Below are 18,267 nucleotides of genomic sequence, written 5' to 3'. Positions count from 1 at the left end.
ATCCACAGAAAATGAAAATAATAACTGGGGTAAACTTGTTTGGAGCAAAGCTACAAACTACTAAATGAGGTAGAGGAAAATTGTTCTAAAATCAATCTTTTTAAAATTTTTTTGCCATTATTTTACCTATCCCAAAATAGAGTATTTCTCAGTTTTGTAAAAGTATTTTAGTTTTATGAAAATAATCTCATCTGGAGCTTGATGCTGCAACATTAGTCATACTGCTGTAACTACCAGCTTCTCTAAGCATTAACTCAGAAGTTAATTAACTCAGATCCTTGTGTTCTCATGATCAATGACATCCGCAGTTCACTGCTAATTAATTATGATTAATTATTCAGAATTTAATATTCACTGCTAACTATTTATGCCCTTCTCTCCATCTAATTAGCGAGTGATTTACACTAACATTTGTTCACACAATATCAAAGTAATTTTTTATTGACCTGTTCTTTGCTCCAATTTTGATAAACACAACTCTACTTATTAAAAGAGTCAATTCTGCAGAAGATATTAGGACAAAATAGTTTTGAATTTATAAATACAGCTACATTAACAGTTACTCCTGGGAAAATATGCACACAGCAGCAGCAACTGAGACAACACCATACGACCCCAGCTTCCATTCAAAACTAATTCATGTAATTTAAATCCTGGAAGTTTATAATCCATGGCTCGACAGCAATCTAAAGACCAATAATTACCTATTTACGGAAGGACAGAAACAATCACTCTGTTTTACAGCTGTTACTGCTTTACCTTAGACAGCAGACCCTGCATGTGCTTTAGTTCACTGTTTGCCTTCAGTAGCTCTTGCTTAAGCTCAGTGCAAGAGGCTTCTAACTGAGCCTTTTCTGCGTGGGCCACTTTGAGCATCTCCTGCACCTCTGAGTCATCAGGGGCACAGCCCATCACGTTCATTTCTGCAGCCTTTTGTTTCTCATTCTCCAGCTGGGTTTTGAGAGAGCCATTCTCAATTTTCAGACCTTCCAAGGCAATTTTACAGTCCTCCAGACTTTTTGTCGCTGTGCTGTTGCTCTGCTGTTCCACCTCTAGCAGTTTAAGCAGCTTCTCGTTTTCTTCTCTCAGGCTTTTAATCACCTGCTGGGCATCCTGATGTTCCCTTTCCAGGCTTCGCAGGCTGCTGGTTAACTGCTGCTGAATGTTGAGCAGTTTCTCTCTTTCAAATTGTGCTTTTTCAAGAACTTCTGCACATTTCTGTTCCAGTTCGAGGACCTTCCCCTCCTGAGCTCTGCTTTCTTCATTCTTGGATCGCTCTTGGAGGAGAGTCATCAGCTTCTCGTTCTCCTGGCTCAGCTGTTCTGCTCTGTCTCTGTGCTGACGGAAGGAAGTCTCCAGGAGAGCCTTCTCTTCCACTAACTTCTCATTTTCTGTTGTCAGCTCCTGCACCATTTGCTGTTGATCCGACAGCTCCTGCAAAGTGGCTTGTAATTCTTCTGCTGTGCTGTGGTGATTCTCCTCCATTTTTTGTATTCTCTCTGTAAGGGAAGCAACAGAGAGGTCGCTAATATTGTTTGGAGAACTTCCTGCAGTGGAGCATTTGGAACCTTTGAAGTGGTTGCTGTTGGCAGATGTTGGCCTGGAAGGTACATCTGCTATGTGCTCAAAATCAGATGCATCAGGGGACAGGGAAGCTTTAGTAACATCACTGCTGGAAGAACCAGAATTGCGCAGGGCACCCCCATTCACGTGCTGCCTGCGCTCCTCCACTTCACCTCTCGATGCATTTTTGGATGGGCTTCCAAAACTGGACTCCTGGGTAGTTGGGGTTGGGAGGCTGCTGTCACCTCCACTGCTTGTTGTTGTGTCTGACAGAGGGGAGTTCTCCAGATAAAGCAATTTCTCTTTTAGGACGCGGTTTTCTTCTCCCAGGCTAGCAAGCTCTTTTTGGAAAGTCCTGTTTTTCTCCTGAAGAGACCGTATCAATGGATCTATGTCAGCAGGTGATACTGTTTCTAAATTTTGGCTGGAAGCACCCATTCCTTCAGCATTAAGGGACCCTTTCTCTTTGCATTTCTTCAACTCACAGCGAAGTTTGGTAATTTCAGAATCTTTTGTCTTTGCTTCTGCCAGGAGCTCTTTAACCTGAGATTCCAGAACAGCCTTGTCACCACTTTCACTCTCTTGCTTGGACTTGCTGGTGGGGCGCACGTGTTTGGTAGGAGTTGGTGCACTAGAAGAGGTGGGGCTGGGTTGTGTTTTCCTGGCATTGGCTTGACCACGCAGCACAGCTCTCTCCCTGGAGACAGAGGATGAGATTTCCCGGGGTGCTGGGATCCCTGTGCGCTTTGCAGCCGAAACTGTGCCTTCAAGAAGAAGAAGAGATGAAGCTAATTGAGCTGGTGCATAAAGAAAACAAGTCACACAACAACAATGCTAAAGCCTAGAGCAGTCTTGGAAAAAAAACCACCTGAGTGGTTGAATAGGTTTAGTCATGACTGTGTGGATTCATGTTTCAAAAGCTCCTATTATTCTGCATTTCTTCCTTTCCTACCCCCTGCAAAGGAACACAGTCTGCTTAACTTTTTCCCAGTGTAATAATATAATACACAGATGCTGTAAGACATGAACTACAATCCCCAATATCAGGATATTAATTACTTGGAAGTAAAGATTCTTTACAGTACTTTGTAAAATGCTTAATCTAATTCTACTGATTTCTGGGGAAAACGTCAGTTAATTTAAGAAAAGATAATGTATCTGGAAAAAAAAGTATTTTTATCACACATAAAACTATTTGCATCTAGGCAGATCATAATATAAAAAAGGGCTGAAACATTTATGCTGACCACAGACTCAGTGAAATATAAAACTCTCTATGGCAATTCCAACACTAAGACAATTGTGATGCTGCAGCTTCTCTTCTGTCTCTTCACAGAGATATTTTCCATGTAATACATTCCCATCCTCTTACAGAGGAAGAGCAAAAGGAGGTTAGAGAGTTGACACTGTCCTGTTTAGTTGTTGGTTGGGGTTCTCTTTCCCACCAATCAACAGTGCAAAGCACTGTGTGATTATAAGGGAAATAAAGTTTATGAGTTGCTGATCTTCATTTTTTAAAGCCCTCCTGAAATGTGTGACCATGGGCACTGAAGACACAGGAGCCATCCAAACCATGGAAGTTTTAACAAGCTGGTTAAAGAAAAGAAGCTGGTTCAAAGGTAAGGTATCATATGCCACTGCAAGTGGTAACTGTGAATTTAAGAAAATCCTGCTTTCAGTACCTTATTCAAAAGGCAAAGCCATAAAGCACAGGGCCATAAAGTTTGGGGATATGGTACAATGAAGAGATATTGTCCAATGTAGCCACATAAACAGGATGCAAGGGAGAGTTCTGCAAACAGAAGGGGTCAGTGAGCCAGTGTTTGCAATAAAAACAAGTTCCAGAAGGACTCCTAGAATCAATTCCATCTCTCCTGATTTGGGAGGGTCTTTGCCTAGTGCACATGTGCACCATCCACAGAAAATCAAAGGGCATTAAGACCAGAGGGGAAGCAGCCTCCCTGCCTTACACAGCAACTTCATAACCCTCCCACAGCATTTTTCTCGCTGCAGCAATGCAGGGCACTGAGGGGTTAATATTAACACCACCCCGTTTGCTCAGCATCTCTTTTGAAGAATGCACTGGGTTTATAAAGCCCACACAAACAGGAGCCCCTCCTCCTCCCTCCCAAACACACACACTCTGCAGCAGCACAATAAACACCCGGAGACAAAGAGCAGCTGAAGAAAAGCCCCCTGAACCCAGCGCAGCGCTGGCAGGAGAGCACAGAGAGGCTCTGTCAGGGCAGGGGCACGATAAGGCCAGAGACAAAGGCTCCAGTGTTTAGGGGAAGAGATACAGGGACAGCCAGCGGCCCACACAGCTTCAGTTAGTCATCTACAGCTGGAGGGGACGGCTCAGCTCCGGGATGGGAGTTCTCCCACTGCAGCTCCAGTGGCTGCTGGGGCAACTCCAGATCTTGTCAGAGCTGGAGGCCCCTCCGGCTCACCACTCATCACGTTCCCAAACCCCACTGCCAGGATCTGGCACCATAAACCCTATTCCAGCCGAGCTCAGCACACGAGCAAACCTCGTGCTGTTGGTGCAGCAAATGCTGTGAGATGAAGGACAAGAGGAAAATTGAAAGGACCCTGATGTGACGTGTCACTTCCAGTGGAGAAATCCCAGCTCAGCACAGCTCCTTCCCGCTGAGAGGCTCAGGGGAACCCCGGGTGTCAGAGCATCTGAGTGCACCCTGACCACAGACTGGGATGAGGGTCCAGTGTAGAGCACCAGTACTCACACAGGCTGTAGTCATACTACAGATTTAATACATAAAATACACATTATAAATGGTCACAGACGGAGCCTAAGGGGTGATCTGAAGCATTCTGTAGCTGTCCTGTACTTGTATTCCATCTGAGAGGGTTTTCTACTGTTATAAAAAAAAATTCACGACAAAACAAGTGCTTCAAAGAACTCTTCTTTTTTCAGTGCTCAAACCAGTGCAATAACATGACTCTCATCTGGCCAGCACATGACTGACTAGTATTATATAATAGTGGACAGTGCTGACTGGGCAGCATCCTATACATTACAAGAAATAATGATGCTATTACACACTGGTGCAAATCTCATGGCACTGGGAAAACCACCTTTTCCTAACAGAAATGAAGCACTTCTGGTAGCCACACCAGCGTGCTTCTAATCATCACCAGATGACAACTGCAACATGATCCTGAACAATGGAAAACATATACACAGGGATAACAATTAATGATATTTAACTGGGATTATCTGTACTTCACCAGTTGGCCAACCAGTGCAGGCTCTGAGCTTACTCAACGTGTCTCATGTGTTTTGCAAGACTCCACGCTCTGCTGACTTGTTCTGCCATAAATCACAAAGCATTTGCTATCCATCAATAACCATTAACCAACCTGGTTTTTTCATGCCATAGAAGGGCTTAGGTATTTTCCTCACTCCACTCTCCATAAGTGCCATGTAATACTAAAAAGGATCCCGGAAAAGAAATAGTTCTAAATGCATATGTTGATCACAAAACACCAAATTAAGTATAAACACTACTTTAATGGCTATTTTATGGGCAACTCCCGCTCTGAACGACCTTGGAGTTGAGCAGTGTAGCAGTCACCAGTGAAGCTGCCAAGCCCACAGCCCGGGGCATCCCTATGCAGGAACTGCATTTAGGGCTGTGCCAGTCACCCTGGTGACCTGATTAACTCAGCCCCCACCCTGGTGATGGTCTGTGGGAGACCCCAGACAGACATGTGCCCACCAGGCTGCAGAGCTCAACACAGCCTTGATTTATGCTGCTGCTGCCTTCTAAAGTGGCTGGAATCACACAGATCTTCACTTCCTGGAAAGTGCTGCTGGTTTTGAGCAGGGAAGAGAAAAACAAAGAGCCCTGCATCTTGATGGAGACATTCCAGAAAAAAAACAACCCAAACCATTGAATACCTTTCTGTTTGGTCAAAATGGTGCTTTGGCACCTCATTCCTGTTCACACTGCTCATCCACCCTGCCCAAGCTTTTAGCTCAACTCTGTTCTTGCCAACTTTGAGCACAACCTCTGTCCCACCATTCCAGATATCCAAGCCCAGGCTACCTCCAACCATCAATGTATCTCTCATTCCCTTTGCACCACACCAAACCTCCTGTGCTCCCAGTCCCACGACCACTCTGCTAATGGGCTCGGCTTGTGTTCTCCCACTTCGGGAGTAATTTTGGGAATTACTCCTGAATTACTCCATTGAGAGTGATTGCCTGAAAAGCTGTTTTGTTCAGGCTGAGGTCACCTCATCACCACCTTCCTCACCTCGGCACCCAGGAAGAACTGCTCCATTTTCAGCATCAGCCAGACTACTCACATGTGAGGCATTACAGTGAAACACGTATATACACGTATAATTTTCCAAGTGCTTTAAAATTAACAGCTATTTAACTCAAATCCTCTGAAACACATAATTAAGTTTAGGTTACAAGACAGGAAAGCAGAGAGAAATGAAATACCTCACCCAAGGTCACGGGAAGTCAGGATTAGGACTGGGAGCCCATGGCCACTTGCTGCCAGGGAGCACTCCCTGACTTTCCACCGGTGTCAAAAGCCAGAGTATTACTTTAATGAGATAAAAGTTGAGCCCTCCTGATGACCTTTCATCATGTTAATCCCATTTTCAGCACGCCTACAATGTTTTTCACAGAAGGAAGGATCGGGATTACTCTTCAGTTTTTCCACATTATGATCTATTTTTGTCCTGAGCTCTCAGCACCTCCCGCGTCAGCTCCCACAGGAACATCCGCAACCCGGAGAAACGGACTATGGAATGGAGAAAAACACTTCCCAATCCTCCAAGGTGAAACACCTGGGATTGTTGTTCAGGATTGACACCCCTGCAGTGCAGCCAAAGTAATTACAGCGAGAGCAGGGTAAGGGAGAGCAGGAGACGAACGTTTCGCCAGTCCCAGGGGGGACACGCGTGACACGGTGGAATGAAGATTCCATGTTTACCTGCCTTCACATTCCATGGACTCTGATAGCACATATCACTGCAGTAAAACACTGGCCTTGACGTTAATATAATTAGGAGTCAAGTAAATTAAATAGTTCAAGTACCTGCTTCTCCAGTCCCAGAGCAGAGGAATAATCTCAGTTGGAAGACTACGTTTGACTGCAGAAACACCTTTGCAAATGTTCTGATTTCTGCTTCCAATCTATTTTTTAGAACTGGGGTCAATATAAAATTATTTGCCTCTGGCCTTTGTGCCATTTGTGTCCCACAGCCTGTTCTTTTCTTAATCCTTCCCTCCATCAACATATTAATAACCCAAAGGTTAATGCCATGGCCTTCTGCTGTTCCACAGACAGAACTAAACAGGGAATGTTGCATTTTAAACGTTCTTCCTCAATTTTAATCCTGTCAACTCTTAAGCAATGAACAATAAAAACACATTTTGTTCTTACACATATTTAGAATTCCAGGTTAGTAATTCACTGTTCCATAGCTTAAGCAGGTACTAAGCCTCCTGCATGTATAGCCCATCTATGTAATTTAAGCACCGATCACCGAGTCACCTCAGAAAGCATTTCAGTCATGTAAGACTAAAGCATGGAGACAGATGCAGCTTTGCTGTGATGTTTTTCAACAATGGATACCTTATCTGAACTGCAAGGGCAGGATAACAAGAAATAAAAGAAGGCTATTCATAGGACTCTGCAATGTTCAAGTCATACATCTCAGAAAGGCAAACTGTTGCCTGCAGACAAGTTTGTCCTCTCGTGATGATCTGCTGCTCCAGGAGGGCTGTTACAGCTCTCTCATTCCTGATCCTGCACTTCCAACACATCAGCAAATTCACTGCCTTGTGTCTTTTGTCACCCTTAAATCCACCTTAGGAAAGGACAGTGAAAAAAAAAGATCACAACAAGAAACTATGGGCTAACAGCCTCCCTGCCAACAGGAGAGTGCGGTTCTTCCTTTATTCTGGAATTCTGTTTCCTTGTGCCAAGATGTTTTAATAAATTTTGTCACCTGAACAGAACTTCCAAGGCTCAGACAGAAAAGTGGTTCCTGCAATACGTGTTTTCTGACTTCTTTTGTCAACTCAGAGTAATGTTTTTAAGAACCTAATTAACTTGGTGCTTAAAATCCATTTTCCAAAGGCAGATAAGCCACTAAGAGCTCAAAGCTCAACTGAAAGCCCAGGGGACTGGGTAGATCATCTTCACCCTGCTCCAACATTGATCCTGAGATTGATACCGAGACTGATTAAGAGTGAGCTAGGAATGTCCTTTGGGAAATGATGACTGTACAGCACAGAGGAAGGAGTGGTGTACACTTTACTCCTTTAAAGTACTTTTTCATTAAAAGCTTTCAGAGCACACATCTGCTTTATTGAAACGCCCTATTTTCCCCTGCCCCTTTTTTCCTTTGATTAAGCAAATGAAACAGTTAAAAAACAACTTCCCTGCTGACCAGAGATCTTCTGATATCCTAATTAACAGGAACCACACTGTTTTCATGGTGGCATGGAGAAAAAGCAAACCTGACTGCTGAGAAGGAGGGTAGATACAACAACCCTTACCTGTTGGTAAGGGCTGGGCTACTTCATACAAAACCTACACAGAGCCAAAATCCCCACACACATCCTGCTGTGCACATTAGTGCTCCTATCCTTAAACTTCCAGGCATGCCAACAGTAACTCAGTAACAAATACTGAACAGATGCAGATAACTAAATCAACTCATGAGGAAGGTCTGAATCAGCTTCTTGGGGGTTGAACTGAGAGTGACTGGATGCAAAGGCTGGATTTTCAGAGATACAGGTGGCAAGAGACACAGATCAGCAACTACTGTGATTTTCAAAACTGCTTAAGCTGTTTAGAACTTCATATTTGAGAGTGAAATGTGTAAAACCTCTGCTCAATCATCAGCTTAGGCAAAAGTAGGCAAAAGTCAGGAAAAAGAATGAATCTGTTATACTGTGACAAGTTATTATGGCTTGATCTGCTTGATACACAGAGGGAATGAGCTGAACAGTTTAGTTGTCAGCATTATTCTGTGACCACAGCATTGGATACTCCTTTGGATAATCCTCAAAAACAGGAGAACACACCATTTTCCATCTCTTTTAGAGTTGTCCTACAGAAAGCCAAGGCTCCCTGCTACCTGGTCTTTATGCAACAGCAAGCAAAGCAAACCAAGGCTTGGCCAGTCAGAGTTCTTCTGAATTAATTAGTCTGTTTGCAGAGTGTTAGTCATAGAGCCAACACCTTTACAGGTCAGCAACTCTTTGGGAAGGTTCACTTGTACTCCACCTAGCTTTAAGAAAAGACAAGGAGATGGCTGCAGAACAACAAATGTGGTTTTGATAATCTAGCACTAATTATATAGAAACATCTGCTCAAATAAGGCCTTTTACTCACTTAGCAAACACAGACTAAAAGTAATTAAAACATGAACTCTTTTCCTGAATCATTTTAATGGCCTGTTGGACTGTCTGGACTGCCTGACTACAGTGCCTGTGGAATAGGTACAATAATGCACCAGAAGGAAAAACCTAAAAGGCTTAGTGCAAAGATTTTGATCTGTGTAATCATTGTGGAAAGTGTAAAGAAGCAACTCAGGTGCTAATACTTGACATGGAGTGAAAGAGACCAAAGAGAAATAAAATTATATTACAAAGTATTAGAGAACAACAAACACCTGTATTTGAAAAGCTGTACTACCAGAGGTTCCAAATAAAAAGCAGCAGTAAGCATCTAGATCTGAGCAATTCCTAATGTAAGACTACAGAGACCACTGACATTTGATCTGAACACTTGGTAAAGATTGGCTGATTCTTTGTTTTAATTAGAAGATAAAAAAATAGAGATCTGGGATGCAAGAAGCACAAAAGAAAAGGCACTGTTTTGGTAACTCAAAGACTAAGTTATGACATAACTACCTGTCATCAATTTAAATCTGCAGATGAACTACTGGTAGGAAATTCTTTTGAAGGGTGGCCACTAGAAAGGACTCTCCCATGGCAGGAATGTAACCCTATAAGAGAGACTACCTTATAGTTGAAGCATCTCCATTTAGTGCAGATTTTAGCATCTAAACAAGTACTCTTAGAATCCACAAAAGGCCCTAGCAAGTTAAGTAGTTGTTTTAGAAGAGAAGGTACCCAGGGAATCTCTGCTGCACAATTAAGGAGTTTCTTAAAGATTGCAAACATTTTATTTTCAGCTTTTTGGATTCACCCTGATCAATAACTTTGTCATCTTGTCCTTCTTATACATTTAACTCTTCCAAAACCATGTTAAAATGCAAATAGAAAAAGATCAGCTCTACTCAGTGTCTGGTGGTTCCAAGCTCTTAGCACAGCCACAAGAACAAGAACTGAATTTCAAGCTCACATTGTCCCAGCTCAGGGCTATTACAGTGGAAACAAGGTCGCATTCAGAAGGTAAATGAGATGAGATCTGATCAAAACCCTGTTCACAAAGTCTCACTGTGAATTTCAGCTGACTTTCTCTGCTCTTTATGGCCCTGTTCACATACAATTCCTCTCTGAATAACAGCAGGAGTAGTTAAAATCTCTTTACCCTGAGAGACTTGCCAGTGTCCATACAAAAGAGTTCCTCTGAGCATTTCTTACGCTGTTTACTTGAGTTTCCTGAAGGTTTGTTAAGTCTCAATTGAAAACTCAAGCCTGGATATGCCTGTCTTGAATCAAATTTTATACCCAGCACAAATGCAGTGGAGGCTGTACTGTGAGAGGGAAGTTTTGCTCAGAAGTCTAAGGCTCAAAGATGCATCTGCAAAGTCTGTTGAGGCAAGAACTGCCCTAGGCACGAGTCCCTCACTGGCATGGCCAGTCTTGGCTTCACAAACACAGGACTCTGCTCAACAGCCAAGAAGCATCCAAGGGGCTTCACTGTTCCATAAAACCCTGGCACCAAGAGTTCACCTCTGAAAAGAGGGATACAAACCCCCATGGAATGACCACGTCTGCCAGCACGGGTGCAGATGACGAGTGTCATGGCAATCCACCCCTGGCTGCTTCGGATTTCTGGAGTACCCAGCAACCTGGCATAACAAACACCCAGCCATCCAAAGCAAATGTTCAGAGAAACCCTATATCCTACACTTGCTGGAATGGTAAACTCAACACTACTTTTTTTGGAGCTGTTAATGCCAGTGGGCCTGCCAAAACCTTTAGTCACCTACAAACTATACCCCTTGTCTAATCCCCACAAAAGAATGACTAAAACTTTCAGTGTGCAGCATTATCTCAAAATTAATCTGATGAAAGTTACAGAAAAAGAGAATTTTCCCTTTTAAAAATAAATTATCCCTACTTGCTGCTTTAATCCAAATTTATGATTTCCACAGCCATCACAGTTCATTATGTAAAAAAAAATAAAATTTTTATATTCCTTAAGAGGGCCTTGGCTCTATATACTTGTGACATTAGCACACCACAATTATTGGGATTTCTGTGTACTCTGATATTTCCTGATTTTGTTTGTTCTGGAACATTTCCTGCCCATGCACCTGTAAAAACGAGATGAGATCAGGTATAATCATCTCATACCTCCAGCAAAATGAGTTTTAAGCCAAACTCTATTCTGGTGGTTTTTTAGACAAAAGCCTGAGAAAAATATCCACAAATGTCAATCTTTCTGTGGACAGAGACAAAACCACTGGTGTTTCACAGTAAAAAGGGATTTTCAGTTTGATCTGGTTACTGGTTTCAGTTTGATCTCCAAACTTACCAAGTTTGGAGCTTCCTTTGTTTTCCTATCTGCTAGTTCTGAGACTTCTGCTGTCCAGAAGGTGGTTATCTATCCTCTGCTTTGGGGGACATCCTTGGAGTTTACTAACACATTCCCACAGAAGGTGTTGATCAGGAAAAGCAGTGGATTTGCTCTGAGATAAAGGCAGAAAACTAATGTGTCAACTCATATGGCTGTACTAGGAATATTCCTGAGATAACTGACCACTAGCTAGAGTAAGAATCCCAGGATTTTCCTTGATTCTAGCTTGTAGACAAGCAGATAATTCTCTTCAGCTCAGAAAGCAGCTTCCCAGCTAATCTAGCCCAGAACTTCAGCACTCTTACTGGGTTCACAGTGGTGACAGAACAGCTGTACTGCCATTTCTGGAAAATACAATTATAATAGATAGAATACCAGTGTTGAGTGTTTCGAGAAGTACAGGAAATTAAAAAGCAAACAAACAAAAAACCAACTCTAAATCTAACCAAATAAACTCAGCTAATAATGGCCATCAGCGAGTAGATGCAGATGTGACAACCATTGTATCCGCCCTGTGGAGGAACACAACTAAATATGGTCTGTGGCTGGAAGTTAATGAAGGACTTTCCTAAAATCTCCTCGTCCAAGAATCCAATTGGAAAGAAAAGTATGAAGAATCCTGCTCTTTCCAGACACATGTGCTGTGGATCAGATCACTCCTCTAACCATCAAAATCGATATGACACCTCTTTATGAGCATGAAGGATTACCAAAAAGCAATTTTACAGTGGGGAAATGCTTAATATCAACATTTTCACAAGTAGAAGGCTAATATATTCAACCTGTAACTTTGAGGGCACACTCTGGAATGAATCATGGAACTATAAAGATATCATGGCTATAAAGATATCTGCATGGGGCTTTATCCCCCTTTTGCTTTCTTTGTTGGAGGTGGGTCATGATTTAATTCACTGTCCTTCCCACAAACACTTCAGCAAGTACCACAGAGGGAGCTGAGCCACCACAGAGGAACAGAGCAGCAGAAAATGCCTTTACACAGCACTGCTGTGGAGGGAATGTACATGGAATCCATGACCTGAGCCCTCCCGTGCAGGAATGCTGCCCCACACTCCCAAAAGGCCAGGGCTGACTGAGCCAAAGTAACTTCTTCCCTCACAAATTCTCAAACCCTACTAAACCAGAAAGAATGGGGAAAAGGGCTAAAAAAATGGAAACATGAAAGGAGGTTCTTAAAATCTAGAGGCCTTTTTTTTTCCCCCCCAAATTGTTTGCTTAATGCTTAACAACCAGTTTGCATTGCACTGGTGTTACAACTGACTTTTGTTTACTGAAACGTGATGGCCACATAATAAACCCAGTTTTATGGTCATTTCCAGCCTGCTTCTGTGAGGGGGTGGGGAGAGGACTGCAGTTTAATTTCCACAGCTCATCCAGAGCTTCAGCCCTGCCCAGCACAGCACCAAGGGAGCCGATCAGCGCTGTCCTGATACTGGGAACGGGGCAGAAATCATTAAAACTATCAACACAGGAGGAGACACATCAAGAAAAGAAATGAGACAGAAGGGGAGAGAAGAAAGCTCGTAACATAATGAGATGTTTATCTATAAAACATTGCCCACTTCAAAGCAGGAAGAGCTTCAACTCCTTGGTGAAAAAAAAAGAGCTTTTAATTAAAAGATCAGTCAAAGATTTTCCACAGTCAAGTAGCCTCAAAGAAACTATGTGTGGAGGAGGCTGAGAGTAATTTCTAACATGATTAGTCCATTCTTCAAACTCAACAAGGTTTTATGAAAGCAGCATTTCTCAAGATCCAGAAGATAAAGATTGCAGAAATATCCTCAGCCCCCCAAAGAGCACTGTCCCTTCCCTTCTGATGCCTCCATCCTCACCAGCTTTTGCTCTGGAAAAGCCTGGAGAAATACTATGAGAGCTTTGTGCCTCCCCCCTTAGGGCAAGATAGATTGTAAGCCTAGGACAGAGGGATCAGCACACGGATACTCAGCTTGGGCTTAAGCAAAGTCACTGCCATGTACTTCGGCAGGTCTGGAAATAGAACTTGAAATATTTCTATACATTGCTTTATCCAGCTGAAAACACACTGCCTCGAGCACACAGCCTTCCATTAGACAAAGGTTTAAAAAACTCTGAAGATTTAAATGAATGGCACCACTTTCTGGAACACTCTTTCCATCCAAGGAACATTTGCAGACCGGGATGGACACAACACCAGCACCTTGTCCCCTTCCAGCAGCAGAACACCAGCATTAGGGTTGACATTACATGCTCTGGGGAACAAGACTTAGACCCACTTCTCCTCGGTCATCTAATTTTTTTATGTTTTTCTTTTTCTCTTCTGAAAAAAACCCCAAACAAACAACAGGATTCTGAGAATTCATCCTTAAACAGGCAAAATTCAGTGCTTTCCCTACAGGCTGCAATTTAGCAACTATTTTACATTATTGCAGATAGACAATATCAGGGCTATTGCACTCTGGAGGAGCTTTCTCAGAGCAGAGAATACCAGTCCCTGGAATGACTTGTGTTCATGGAAACTCAGCCTCATCCCCACTTACCAGCTGGTAATTGTGACTAATGGACCTTACTGCTGAGCTGGTTCTGTTTTGCACAAGCACAGGGAATTACCTCTGGTTTATTCAGGAATCACATGCATTTCTGTCTACAAGAATAAGTATTCAGTAATACTTTTGACAGTCTTTCTCTCCCCTGTCCTGCAGAGAACTCAGCTCCTGCCAACAAATTTATCATTATCCACACCCTTGTAGAAACAACCCCTATTAAAATGATATGAGGTATCATTATTTGATATTATAAGGATTTTCACATCTCCAGTATAAATGCTGCAATGGCAAAATGCAGAACTTTAGGGTGTGAAAAACACAAAAGAATATCCTCCAAATGCAGGGAAGAAACCACCTTTGCATTCTGCCTTGTTCATACTAATTAAACCAGCTTTCTATCCTCAGTACAGGATGGGATTCCTCCAGTCAGTTGTATCATCCTGGTTTAGAAATGAGACAGACCATAGAAAGCAATCAAAACACATTTAACTCCCATTCATCAAATTATTCCGAATACTGGTCGCCAATCCATGGAAAAGAAAGGTTAAGGATAAACTACAGTTCAGTATGGGAAGAAAGAAAAGTCAGCCAACATAAGTACAGTATGTCAAAGGACTAACTGCACCCTGTCCCTAAGGCCCTTTCCATATTTCATACATTAATAAAAATGACTTCATTGAAGTTGCTGGTGAAATTCTTCCTTGCTTGAGTAGCAATGATTTTAACACTTTGCACCAAAGCATCCATCAGGACAAGAACATGAGGGGCACATAAGTCTGCTCATGGGATATGGGCACATTTACTTAATCCCTAACAGCTTTCCTACGCAACTGAACCAATTCCAATCAAGATACAAAACCTACAGAGCTGGTAATGAATGGAAAAAATATATGTCCCTGTTTCAGCCAACACATCCCCTACGTGTGCTCAGAACTGGACCCTGCAAACTCCTGTTATCCTTGCACTTTCCCCAGGGTATATTTTTCCAGCAATGAATATCAAATTTTCCAGTAAGAGCTTCACATTTAAATTTCGCTGTTGATAAAAACATGGAGCTTGTTCGTTCTGTGCTCCACAGCCTGATTAAAAGGGCGAAAAAGTGCAGCCCTGATGGAATTTATGGCCTGAGAGAACTGACTGATGATCACAGATCACACAAGGACAGAGTGCTCTGCCTCAGAACATGCAATCCATATCTATCGATGCTCGTGGAAAAACATTACTGCTCCATGAAATCTAATGGATGGAACATTCCAGAAGAGATCTGTGAACACATGTCTACTTTGGATTGCACTACGTAAAAAGCTGAGGCATGGAAAATCTAATGGTGTCTATTATCAGAAATCCTCAGTCTTGTATGATCTTTAATCATTGTGATCAAATTGCCTGGAGATACAGCATGGGAAAGTTTCAGGAAATAATGAAAATATCAAATATTTGTCAATCTTCTATTGTCAGTCTGTGAGAATCAGAGAAAAATCAAATTAAGTCCCACACAAGCAATGCAGTGCCAAGGAAATCAGAGAAGTACTCTGTTTTGGTTTTACAATTTTGTGTTGTTTTGAAAGCTACATTCCCTGTGGAAATCAGGAGATTTTATGAAGAGTAAATTAGCAAAATAGGGGAGGAATTGAAACGAGGAAAAAAAAATAAGAGAAATTACTTTGCTGAAATACTAGTAGCTCCAAAACACAGGACTGCTTCCAAATAAACTCCTCAGCACCTCCAGGGCTCTGGCAGGTTTCAGTGGGAAGACCAAGGGGTAACACTTGCTTAAATTTCTTTGGCCAGCTTTACAACTTTAAGATCTTGAGGAGCCAAATATTACCCAAACAAAAAGAAGCAAGCTTTCCTTTTCCTCCAAAGCCAGCACTATTCCCTCCTCCTTTCACCCTTTCTCCTCTTTCAAGTCATTTAATACTGTGTCAGAACCAACAAAATCACAACCATCCCCTGGCTGTTTCCTCCTCACTCTGCCACTGTCAAGCCAATTGTAGCATATTAACTAAACTAATGAAACAGTCAGCAAGAAAATTACTTTTAGATTTACTATCACGTTAAATCTACTATTGATAGATCCTAGAACTCCACCAGCACTGGGGCAAAAGCAGCATCTGCAGAGATCTAACCATAGGACAAGCTCCTCCTGACAGCTCATTCAGCAGGATTCCCAGCAGCTCCCTGCCCTCATCCAAGAATGGCTTTAATTTTCATCAGCAAAAAAATCTAACACAAAACAAAATGCATAAACCACATCCTGCTGCTTGCCATGCCCTGAAAGTTCTTCTTATAAAAGCCCATGGAGAAAGCACTCCCACTCAGCACATCCTCCCAGCCAATGCTGAAAACTGTTGGGAAGACCCTTTAGTGTAGGAGAACTTCCTGACAATCTCTTCCACTAATTTAGCATTCATTGGCCGTTCAACTTGGAATCGGGGGAACTCAGATTATCACTTCACTCTGCCTCAAACAGATAATTTCAGAGGCAGCAAGTTACTCATGCTCATGACTAAATTCCTCTAAGAGGCCATTCCAAACTGTGACATAGTCTCTGGCTGTTCCCCTTTCCCTGGCCTGGGAGCAGAGGAGACGCTGCCACCGACATCTGTTTGTCGGTAACTCCTGAACCCATTTATCAGTGTCAGCCTGGTCAAGCCACCTCACAAGACTAACCAACAGAGCCTGGCCCTAACTGGCCTTGGAAGAGAAGCTTAAGTCAAGTAACAATTACCCTCCAGGGGAAAATAAACTTCTTCAATACCAGTTTAATCAGCAGTGTGTTACTACTCTGAAAAATGAGAGCATTTGTAAACCCCCCCCATGCAAGAATGACTTGTGGGAGGGAGAGGTGACTAAGGAATTAAACTATCCACTGGAGAGCAAATTGTGGTTTGTTGGCTCCACTGGGAACAAAAGGTCTGTGGCTCAGTGCCCGAGCTCCAAGAGGACATGACTTGCAGTCGGTATTTCCATGAAAGCTGTTATGTGATTCATTAGCTTTGCTGGCCCCTCTCCCCTCCCTCCCTTCCCCCCACACCATCATTAAACTCATCTGGTCTCTTGAGCTCTTGCTTGGCAGAAATGGTGTTCTGACACACAGCAGAGTTAAAATGAACGGCTCCCATGTTTAGGAGAAAGAAAGGGAGAGAAGCAGATGAGGGAGACTAAAGAGAGCACTCAGAAAAGATCTGACTACCCCAAAAAACAAAAAACAGAAACCACAAGAAATAATACATTTCCACGATACCCTTTATCTTGAAAGTCTCTCATGTTTTACAAACTATATATCCTACACTGAAGAATCCCCTCAAGCCCCTGGGCCAGGACAAAACAGACATAAGAAAGCAGATCAATACTGGCTCAGTGTATGGACTGACACTTGATATCCTCATCCAAGCCATGTAAGCATCTTTTACAAATAAACACAGTCCCAAAAAAAGTCTAACCCTTGGATAACCCCACCCGTCACCTTGTTCCAACTAGAGAAGTTAACATTTCCCATTCAACTGACTCTTTCAAGAAAGTTTTTGTGTGTGGAGTCATTTTTTTTCCACCTCTTCCCAAACATATTAATCATCACATCACCTGCAGATGTTTAGAGGATAAACAAACCCCACCATCACCGTGTCAACCAGTGTCAAAGAATGTTAGAGCTCCTGTTCAGAAATAACAGGAGGCCTCACTGTTTCCAAGGCAAACTATGTTTGAAAGGCTTTCTCCCAATAAACACAGCACTGGATAACACTGGATTCTTCCATACAACTCCCAGGAAATGTTCCAGCTATTCCACAGGTGCTCTGGCCTGTGTTTATATACCAACGGTTCCTTCAGCTTGGGGTAGCTAGTTTCAAAAGCACAAAACTACTCTACTGACAAACTGCAGGAACATTCACTGTTGTTTTACATCTCTTTCTGTACTACTTTATAGGCGTTTTCATCCTAAAACCTCCACAGGCTTTAGAAAAATGAATATTCAGAGCACTCGGGTATAGCCAAAGAAAGACAACTGCTTGCAAACAGCAGAGTTTTGGCAAACAAGTGATGCAAACCTGGGTCACACACACCACACAGGTTCCTACAAATGACTGTGAAAGCGGTTTAAAGTAAGTTTTAAATCAGAAGCCAGGAAAAGCCTATAGAATCTAACATTACTACAGGCAATGCTCTCAAATCCTCGTTAGACACTCGTACGCTCTTAGCAAGATGGAGATTAATTTGGGATTATATTGGGCTGTTACAGAGTCTTTAAAGTTTTCTGTTCAAAACAATCCCATCAAGCACCAGCAGTGGATTACTTTTCCTTGTCTTCTCCTCTCCACAGTCCCTTCCTCAGGTAGTCCTATTTTTTTCTGATTCCCTTGTATTAACATGTTAACTTCCATCTGCTCAGCTTGGGG

General features: G+C 42.5%; 1 protein-coding gene across 6 annotated transcripts in view; it reads right to left on the bottom strand.

Annotated features, from left to right (window-relative positions):
- The window catches only part of SPECC1 (sperm antigen with calponin homology and coiled-coil domains 1), a 93,620-nt gene that overhangs the window by 37,909 nt on the left and 37,444 nt on the right, over nucleotides 1-18,267 (bottom strand). For all 6 annotated transcript variants that reach the window (XM_051809639.1, XM_051809644.1, XM_051809642.1 and 3 more), the window contains one exon: nucleotides 760-2,327. In XM_051809639.1, the coding sequence (XP_051665599.1) occupies nucleotides 760-2,327 (1,568 nt within the window). The remainder of the gene's footprint in view (nucleotides 1-759; nucleotides 2,328-18,267) is intronic.

This window comes from Manacus candei, unplaced genomic scaffold (genome assembly GCF_025592945.1).
Source record: "Manacus candei isolate 608988 ecotype Guabito, Panama unplaced genomic scaffold, ASM2559294v1 h1tg000076l, whole genome shotgun sequence".
Lineage (NCBI taxonomy): Eukaryota > Metazoa > Chordata > Aves > Passeriformes > Pipridae > Manacus > Manacus candei.
The sequence above is the reverse complement of the archived record's forward strand: the minus strand, read 5'-3'. Positions and strand labels throughout refer to the sequence as shown.